The following is a 9856-nucleotide window of genomic DNA, read 5'->3' as shown; positions in this document are numbered from 1 at the left end:
TTTTGCAATTCGAGAATTTTATTATTTTGAAATTTTATTGTTCTGAAATGTTATTATATGGGAATTTTATAATTTCGGAAATATTTTATTCGGGGATTTTTTAATCCAATAATTTTTTTTAGACGGAAATTTTTTCCTTCGGAAAATTTATTATTTGAGAATTTTTAAATTTCTGAATTTTATTATTCGAGAATTTTCAAATCCGGTAATATTATAAAGGCAGGAATCTTCCAATTTGGTATTATCATAAACTGTTCGGAAATTTTTTTAATCAGGAATCTTGGTATTTTTTTATTTTCTGAATCTGGAATTTTACTGTGTATTACAATATAAATGTCAAAAATGGGAAGATTTGAATGTCCGAAATTATTAACCATTATTGAAACTTAAATTTTCCAAATTAAACATTTTTATAATATCAGAAATAACAGTCTGTCCCCTATTAACTGAGTTTACCCTTTTTCCCTGTTCTCTCAAATCTTCTCTCTTTTCTCCTTTTCTCTTTCAATAGACTACATTTGTTTGAATTACCTGGAAATTTCGAACCCTAAAGTAATCTTGAGTGTGAATCGTAAAAAGTTAACTTGCAATTACTTGATGTTTACTATAAACTAATATTTATTACTTGTTATTTTTAATTTTATATTATTATTATTTATTTATAATATGGTACGTATTATTTATTGTTACTTTATTATTTGTATTTATTGTGTGATTTATTAATTTTACTAAAATTACATTAGCAAATGCCAATCAATATTTCACAATTCAAACTTCGCATTCTAGCATCTTAACTTTTATTTTTTAATCTTACAAATAAAAAATTTACAACAGCATACTTGACTACTTTTAAACTATTTAGAATTTAAATAAACTTTAAAACTAAAATAATTTTTCCGTCGAAAAAGTATCACGATTCAATTATTAAGGAGAATGATTACGTTATGAAAACGATTTTTAACAGAAAAATTGTTTTGTTGAACTTTTTTAAATCACCGTGAATAAATTTCGAAGCACCTAACAAACAGATTAACAGAGGTGGTATTTTTTCTCAAATAATGTAGATTCTCTACAATTAAAAAATTTCTTTAATTTTTAACAATTGAAATTTCAATAGATAGTCAGTAGAAAAATGAAATTGAAAATATGAGAAAATTGTAAATTTCATTTTCAAATCTTTGAATTTAAAAAAAATGGAATTTTCAACTGTTGAAGATGGAAGCAAATTGATAATTGAATTTTCATCAAATGAAAATTCGATGGTTGAAAATTAAAGAAAATTGCACACTGAGATTTCAACAGCTGAATTTTCTTTATTTTTAAACTGTTAAATTCAACGTAGGAATTTAATAGATAAACATTTCAAACCACGAAACAAAATTGTTGAAAAAAGTAGATCTTTTCGAAAACAGTTCGTTACTGGCAAATAATGCTTGCCAAATTATAATAATCATCCAATGTACTTTCAGCTAGGAATTTATGAGATTGAAAAAAAACAACTGATCATCTTGTTATAACTTCACACAATTTTTAAAAATAAATTCTTTGATGACAGAAGTTATTGAAGAATGTTATAACATTATTCAAAAATACAACATTTCTTATAAGCATATTTGTCTTCTTTTTTAAATGTAACAATTAACGCTTAATCTTTCTCCTCTTATCACCGTTTAGCTCTGTGTTCCCTGTAATATTCATATTTTGAAATTCAGTTTCCACATTTGTCAGCCTTATTGGAAATTTTCAGCAGACTAAAGGCCAAAGAATGTGAATATTTCCAAATTTGAATACTGGAGCTTACTTCTATCATTTTTCAAATATTTAAATCTTTTTAATTTTGATGTTTTAGGATTTAGTAGTTTTATAATAATTTATAGATAAATTGAGAACATATGCAATTTCAAGTTATAAAAAATTTAAGCCATTAATTACTTATGTTTTTAAAATTAAAAATGTCAAATTTTGCAGCTTCAATGTTCAAATTTCAAGAAGTTATAAAATGTTGAACAACAAAGTTCATACATATTCTGGCTTCCATTGGTTTCATTTAGGTTCGAAATGTTCACAAATTGAATTCAAAAAAAAAATAAGTTTTCCAAATTTGAAGATTTTAAATTTGATTTTACAAATACTGAAGACTAAATGTACTCATAAATTTATTTTTTAATCAGGTAATAGCTGGATTAGCAGCCCACTCAGGACAAATTTCAGTGGGACTTTCACAAGGATTCAGTGCAGTTTTAATCCCCAAACTTTTAGAAACAAATTTTGCGACAGTTTCAGAATGTTCGTGGATTGCATCTTTAGGAGTAATTTCAAATCCCCTGGGAGCTTTAGTTGCAGGGGTAATGGCTGAATTTTATGGAAGAAGATCAGCAATTGTTCTTGCAACTTTACCACATATTGCTGGCTGGCTTGTAATAGCTTTTTCTACTAGCGTCCCTCATCTTTATACTGGAAGATTCATTAGTGGAATTGGAACTGGAATGGCCAATGGGCTTTACCTTTATGTCAGTGAGGTTAGTATTTTCAAAATTTTAATTTATTATCCTCTATTTTTTCAAGTAAAATATAAAATTAATTAATTAAATGATGTTATTGTGTTGGTCAGGGTATTAATTAATATTTTTTTCTATTCACATTATTGTCGATTACTAGCCACTATTTTTTTAAACGAGAAAAAAGTCTGCCCTAGCCCGAATTTGAATCAAGAACGCCACTATCCGAGTGGTCTCTGAAAATATTAAACCAGTTATCAGCTATGCAAAAAGCATAAAATTGCAATCTTCAGAAATATTTCAGAAAAGTAATCTTGTGACAAAATAAATTACATAATAAACTAGCTATTTCACATGAAAACAGGATAATCAAACTATACAAATTACGTGATAAAATTGTTAATTTTATACTGATAATTATGTATAGTTCAAAATCGAAAGTTAATCCTTAGGATAGACTGAGCTAAACCATTATTGCTCGATAGAAAATTAAACTTTGTTTACTACAATTTCAGGACTTCGATATTTTTAATTAAATACGACTGCGACAAGTAATATGAATTTTAAAAACTTCTTAAAATATGTACTGTCACTTTATAAAGAATTGTAGCAAAAATAGAATTAACGTTGTATTTTGAACTGTACAGAATTTTCAGTATAAAATTAACAATTTTATTATGTATTTTGTATCGAAGTTTGGATAATTATAACTATTCAATTTCCACCTGAAATAGTTTGTTTTGAAGCTATTTTATTATGTAATTCTCTTTGTCACAAGAGTACACCTTGCTATAAAAAATAAAGAAAAATAAAAACAAAAGATTTTAAAAAATCAATTACTTTAAAAAACTTATTCTATGATGTTTCTGAAGATTGAAACTTAATTTCTAATTATACTGAACAAAAAAGAGCTGGAAAAAAGACATAATATTCTTTTGTACTTTTCTTTTCCCATTTTAAGGATCGGAAAATTTGTTATTTACGATTTCCTTACTAACAAATTTCGTGTCACATACCTATACAAATTGAATGATTAAACATTAAACACACACGATTATATATATTTCTTAATACAAATATTTGATTATTGTATTTTTAATCAACAAAATTTTTCTTTAATTTATTGTTTATATTTGGGGATTTTAGGACTCGGAAATATACTAATTCGGAAATTTTCTGTCGAGAATTTTCCATTTTCGGTTATTTTTTAAACTTTGCGAGATTTTATTATACGAGAATTTTCCAACTAAGAAATTTGATTATTCGGGACTTTTATTTTTCGGGAGTTTTCAGTAGTCCGAATTAGCCAATTATAATTTGACGGAAGAAGTCATTTTTAATACAAAATACAAATTTTGAATGAATAATTATTGGTTAACTTTCTACGTTTATCCATTTACAAGTATAATTTTGCTAAGTTTCTAGAGAAATTTCAAAAAGATTTTTGAGGATATAAATCTTTTGAAAAAGTATCTAAAAAATTTCCAAGCATTTTTTTGCTTCTACAGGATTTTACAAAATTTTAGGAAAAATTGGAGTGGTTTAAAAAATATTTCTTTCAGAGTTATAAAATATTTTCAAACTCTTAAAGACTTATAAAAATCTTAAATAACTTTTAAATTGATTCGAATTATTCTAAAAATTGTTTTAAAAACTTCTGGATTCGTTTTTTACAATTTGAGAATCCTGAAAAATGTCTGCAAAATTATAATAATTGCCTTAAAATCTTCCAGATGCTTTTTTTATAAATTTTGGAAATCTTTTGAAATGATTTTAAATATTTTTAGTGAGTCTCTTAAAATAAATGTCGTAAAATAAAAAATCATACAAAATTTTTCGAGAAATCTTAAGACATTTTCTTTATCCTCTTGAAACATTTCAAAATTCTTAAAAAGCTTCTCAATTTTTCATTCCAAATCTTTAAAAATCTACATTTTATGTTTATTAAACATTTTTTTGTATCCTTTCGAAACATTTAAATATCCCGAGTCGAAATAGAAGTCCTCTTTTTATTCTCTTAAATTCTCTAGCCTCTGAGACTTTACGAGGATCTGATGAGAACTAATTTAATATAATACAAGTACTATTTAACTACTGAAAATGTAGTTAATTTTAAACAACAATAATTAATTTTTAACAACATTAATTTAAAAAAGTTATTTTTGACATTATTATTATACAATTTTCATTTTTCATCATTATTAAATGCATCATTTGCACAAACACATGTAATCGCACGCTTTCACGCTTTAAAAATCGCACTCGCCGAAGATTCGAACCCTGCCTAAACTACCTAAACTAGTGTATTTTACCGCATACTCTAACCACTTCGCTATCGAAGCACTTGAAGTTTGGTTACAAAAACTCCGATAAATGGTTTGACGCTCCCGAGGCTCCTCAATAATAGAAAGATGGTTGAAATCGCTTTATTTTTATAGAGTAACTTTATTTAGAAATGTTTCAATATTATATATTAAAAAAATGTAAAAGTTTATAAAAAAAGAAATTGTTGAAAGAATGTTTCTTACGATTTTCCATTATTTTACGTTTCTTAAGTTATATTACGAGAAATTTTGATAAAAACCCAATGATTATAAATTTTTTTTGAGATTATTAATGTTGAAATTACAACAAATTTAATAAAAAAATGCATTTCTCAGGAATTCTTCAATCAAAAATTTTTTAATTTCGGTTCTTTTTTTAATACGGATCTTTATAATAATTCTAGCAAATTCATAATTTTTGTATTGATTTTATGATTTTTTAAAAACATATTTATGAAACAAATGCATTATTCGAACTTTTATCGACATCAAAAATTTTTTTTCTATGCCAGTCCTTTCAATTAGGAACTTCATGACAATTTTAGCAACATTTATAATTAGTTGATAAATTTAATGATTTTTTTAAACAAATATAATAAAAAAGGCATTACTCTGGCATTTTCTGACATAAAAATTCTATGTCAACTTTTTTCACTGGGATCTTCAGAATAAATTTAGCAACATTTATGATTAGTTGATATATTTTATGATTTTTACACTCTGATCAGAGAAGGCATTAGATTGGTGTAAAATTTGACCCCCTAGTTTTTGTAAAATGTCCACGTTTTGAGACCTCCTGAATCCGAAAAACAGGCTTTTACGAATGTGTCTGTCTGTATGTCTGCCTATATGTTTGTATTTCTACATATGAACAAGATAACTTTTGAACAAATTAATCTATTAGATTGCCCTTCAATACACTCTTTTAGTGTCTTAAACTAAAGTTCAAGTTCGTTAGCCAACCATTTCGGATGAAAATTAAAAAAGTGGGCACATTTTAAATCTTTTTGAGACCACTTTTTTCAAAATTCAAAAATTCTCTGTAGGGTTATTCATAGTATTCAAAAAGTCGAACAATTTATTCTTACGACTTTTTTCGAAAAATCAAAAATTAGCAGAGTTATAGCATTTTCAAAATCCAAAAAAACAAACTAAAATGAACATTTTAAGCCGAACAACGCTTGATATAAAAAAAAGTCAGGAGAAGAAAAACTTTGCTTTTTAAAATCCCTACAGGATTATGATAACTTTTTGTATTTGGTCGAAAAGTTGAAAATTCAAAATTTGATCGTACCAAAATTTGTTGAAACCAAATTTTTTCAAGATTTCAAAATTTTATGTACGGTTTTTCATAGTACTCAGAAACTCAAACAATTTATCCCTATGATTTTTTTTTCTATGAAAAGAAAATTATCAGAGTTAGCGCATTTTCAAAATAATAAAAAAAATTAATAAAATGAACATTTTAAGCCAAACAACGCATGATATCAAAAAAAGTCACAAGAAGAAAAGCGTTGCTTTTTGAAAACCCTATAAGATTATGATAACAACTTTCTTAATTTAGTCGAAAAGTTGAACATTCCAAATTTGATCGTACCAAAAATAATGAGAAACCCATCAATTTCATTTTTTGGTCAAACTATGCAAGATACGAAAAAAATAAAAAAGCTCAAATTGCGCGCCCTGGAAAGAACTAAAAATTTATAATGTGTCATTTTTCAACACAAGCTACGAAAAAAATGAGACAAAACTTGTTCATTCAAAAAAAAAGCTATAATTTTTGATAGGACACATAGTTTTTCCTTTAGTCGTAAAAAATAACTTTCAAAATAAAAATATTAAGTTTTTTGAAAAAACGACACAAGGTATGAACTAAAATTAACGGACAAAAGTTGTTCGTCTAAAAAGATCTATAAATTTATTATTAAACTTTTTTCGATAGGACAAGTAAATTTTCTTTTAATCGTAAAAAAATAAGATTAAAAATTAAACAATTAAATTTTTGGAAAAAGCACGGAAACGACGAAAGAGGACATAGGATCCTATATAGGACCCTATATAGAGTCCTGTATTAGACCCTATGCAGATGCACAATAGTTTTTATTTAATCTTAAAAAATAAGATTAAAAATAAAGAAAATTATAAAAGCAAGGAAATAAGAATTAGTATGATTCAATTTTTATGCATATGATGAATTGTAATGATATACATTTATTGAAATTATACATGTTTCAGCGCAGCTTAGAATACAATTTAAAGCAAAATAAGAAACAAATATAAAAAGAATCATGATAAATACATTACATAAAAAATGTATTATAATTGATATAAAAGTGTTGTGTATAATGTAGAAAAGTTGACATGTTGGACAAAATCGAATGCGAAGCACGAGATACGTGATGAGAATGTGTTCGTTAAAGTCGAAAGAGCTTTAACAAAAGAGAGTTCAAAATCACAAAAGTACAGTTGTCGGTCCGTTGACCTTTGATTTTAAAAGGTCTGTGCACGAATGCGGGAGAAATGCAAAGACCAAGCGCCGAGTGCAATTGCCATCAGTCGCGTGCGTAGGTGCGCTCAAACTGTCGAGCTAAGCTCTTTTAACGAAAGCGAATTCACAATCAGAAAATTACAGTGGTGGATATTTTGAGTCTTAATTTTAAAAGGTTTGCGCAAGAATGAGCGGAAATATAATGACTGAGCGTGTAGCGCGAGGTAAATACATCATCGAGCGCGAAGCACGAGAACCAACATTCGCGCGCCTTAGGCGCGCTCAAAATTGAGAGCCGTGCGCGCTGCGCGCGACGAGACTATACCCGGGTGGCGGGCAGATTTTTTAAAACAAATTTAACAAACAAACGCATTATTCGCGCATCTGTTGATGCAAAAATTATCTTTCTTATGTCAGTCCTTTTAATTGGAAACTTCCATATAGTTTCAGCAAAATTCATAATCAGTTGATATATTTTAAGATCTTTTAGACAAATTAAATAAACATATGCATTATTTAGGTATTTGACAACAAAAAAGTTGTTGAAAATAGTGGAAAAATTGAAAAATGCCTGATTAATGCATTTGTTTATTAAATTTATTAAAAATGTCAACAATAATAATTTCACGAAAAATTTTTTTCATTATTATATTGTTCTTGTTTATTATATAATATTGGAGCATCTTTAACTAATGTTACGGTATGAAACTTAGGGAATTTAAACACAGAAAATTTGACCATTTTGTTCATCATGTTTATTTATTTATAAAAACATTGAAACTCTGATTTAAAATATAAAAAAAAAAGATTTCTATAATTCTGATTTTAAATTCTATAGGTTATTCACTTAAAAAAATATCGTTAGATATGAAATTCAAAATAATTAAATTTCATTTCGACATTTTTAATTATGATATTGTGTCACAAATTAAAAACGCTTTTTCATTTTTGTAGATTTGAGATTGAAGTTTATAATTTAAAAGATGGACGGGTCAACTATTTTGGGCAGACTGCACTTTCACGGTGCTTTTGTAAAAATTAACCAAAGTTTTTCCGAATGTCTGCTCATACTCGGACAAAGGTTTGAACGACCGTCAACTTTGATGTTAAAAATTGTACTGTTTTTCAGAAAATTCATCATTTTGGTTTTAAAATTCAACAGTTTTGCAGAAAAGTCAACTGTTTTGTTTAAAACTTATAGTGTATTTGGTAGAAAATTGATGTAGTTTTTTTAAAAATCGCCTCTTCGGGTAAAAGAGTATTCTTTTCTGTTGATTACAATTTACAATTACATTGTAAATTTTATTTGTGTTACAATCATTGTTTGTTGTTAAGAAACATAAAAAAAACATGAATAAAATAATGTTAAATAAGAGCGCTACCGGTAAATAATCCAATACATTCGCGCGAAAACATTAATTATTATTACTTGATTATTAATTGATTATTCATTACACAGCCACACAAAAAAACAAGTGTGCGGATCTGGTAACAAGACACACGTATTCCTATGGATTTTGGGGCGCTGAATTCAAATTCGGTATCAAAAATCACCCATCACGTCATGGTTGAGCCATAACCTCAAAAAATGACGGAAAACCATGCACTGAGGCAAATAAATTTCAAAATAATGCCAGTGATGCAAATTTTCACTTCAAAAACTTGTCGACAACTGTGAAGGATCAACCTTTGCCTGATATCAACTTATTTAACATAACTTTACGCAACAGAACCTGACCTCGCCAAACCAGAATTAACAGAAATTTATTGAACTACACGTAAAGCTCTGGAATCATATTTTCCCAGTAGCAAATGTGTGCTACATCGAAAGGGTCAACTCGAGCCTAACCTAGAAATAAATCTAACCTAGCCTAACCTAACCTCACGAAACACAATTAAACTGATTGTGTTGTCCCGTTGTGTTTGCGGTACCGTTTGAATCAGCTTGGACTTAACCTGCAAAGAGGTCAAACCTATCCTATCCTAAAAAACCTGACCTAACCTAACCTAACTTAACTTCACGTAACACAATTAAACTCATTGTGTTGTCCCGTTGTGTTTGCGGTACCGTATCATAGAGTTTCGGCTTAACCTACATAGAGGTTTAACCTGTCCTAACCTAACTAAACCTGATCTAACATAACCTAGCCGAATGAAATTCAACCACACGTGTAGCTATGTAAGCGTACGGTTCTCAGTCTTAAATGTGTGCTATATTTAATAGGTTAACCCGATCTTAACCTATAAATGAATCGAACTTAACAGAACCTAACGAAATTTTGCTTAACGCAACACAACCTAAGTGTTCCCGTTGTAACACAATAAAATTCATTTCATTGTACTACAGGTGGTTAAAAATTTAGACGCATATTACTCATTTGAAGGAACTTAGAACTACAAGTAGAATTGACCCCATTTCAATTAACCTGACAATGTTTTGTGATCTTTGGGTGGACGGAGCGACTGAATCACGACTTGCTAGACTGCTACGATGCGAGTGTGACCCGTGAACGGGGTTACATGGCACGGCTGCATGCTCTGTGGTG

General features: G+C 28.0%; 1 protein-coding gene across 1 annotated transcript in view; it reads left to right on the top strand.

Annotated features, from left to right (window-relative positions):
* LOC117179597 (probable polyol transporter 3) overlaps positions 1 to 9856 on the top strand; it is a 34484-nt gene that overhangs the window by 11568 nt on the left and 13060 nt on the right. Inside the window, exon 3 of the mRNA XM_033371572.1 lies at positions 2172 to 2519. Coding sequence (XP_033227463.1) covers positions 2172 to 2519 — 348 coding nt within the window. The remainder of the gene's footprint in view (positions 1 to 2171; positions 2520 to 9856) is intronic.

Source organism: Belonocnema kinseyi, chromosome 1 (assembly GCF_010883055.1).
Source record: "Belonocnema kinseyi isolate 2016_QV_RU_SX_M_011 chromosome 1, B_treatae_v1, whole genome shotgun sequence".
In the NCBI taxonomy this organism is placed as follows: Eukaryota; Metazoa; Arthropoda; class Insecta; order Hymenoptera; family Cynipidae; genus Belonocnema; species Belonocnema kinseyi.
The sequence above is the reverse complement of the archived record's forward strand: the minus strand, read 5'-3'. Positions and strand labels throughout refer to the sequence as shown.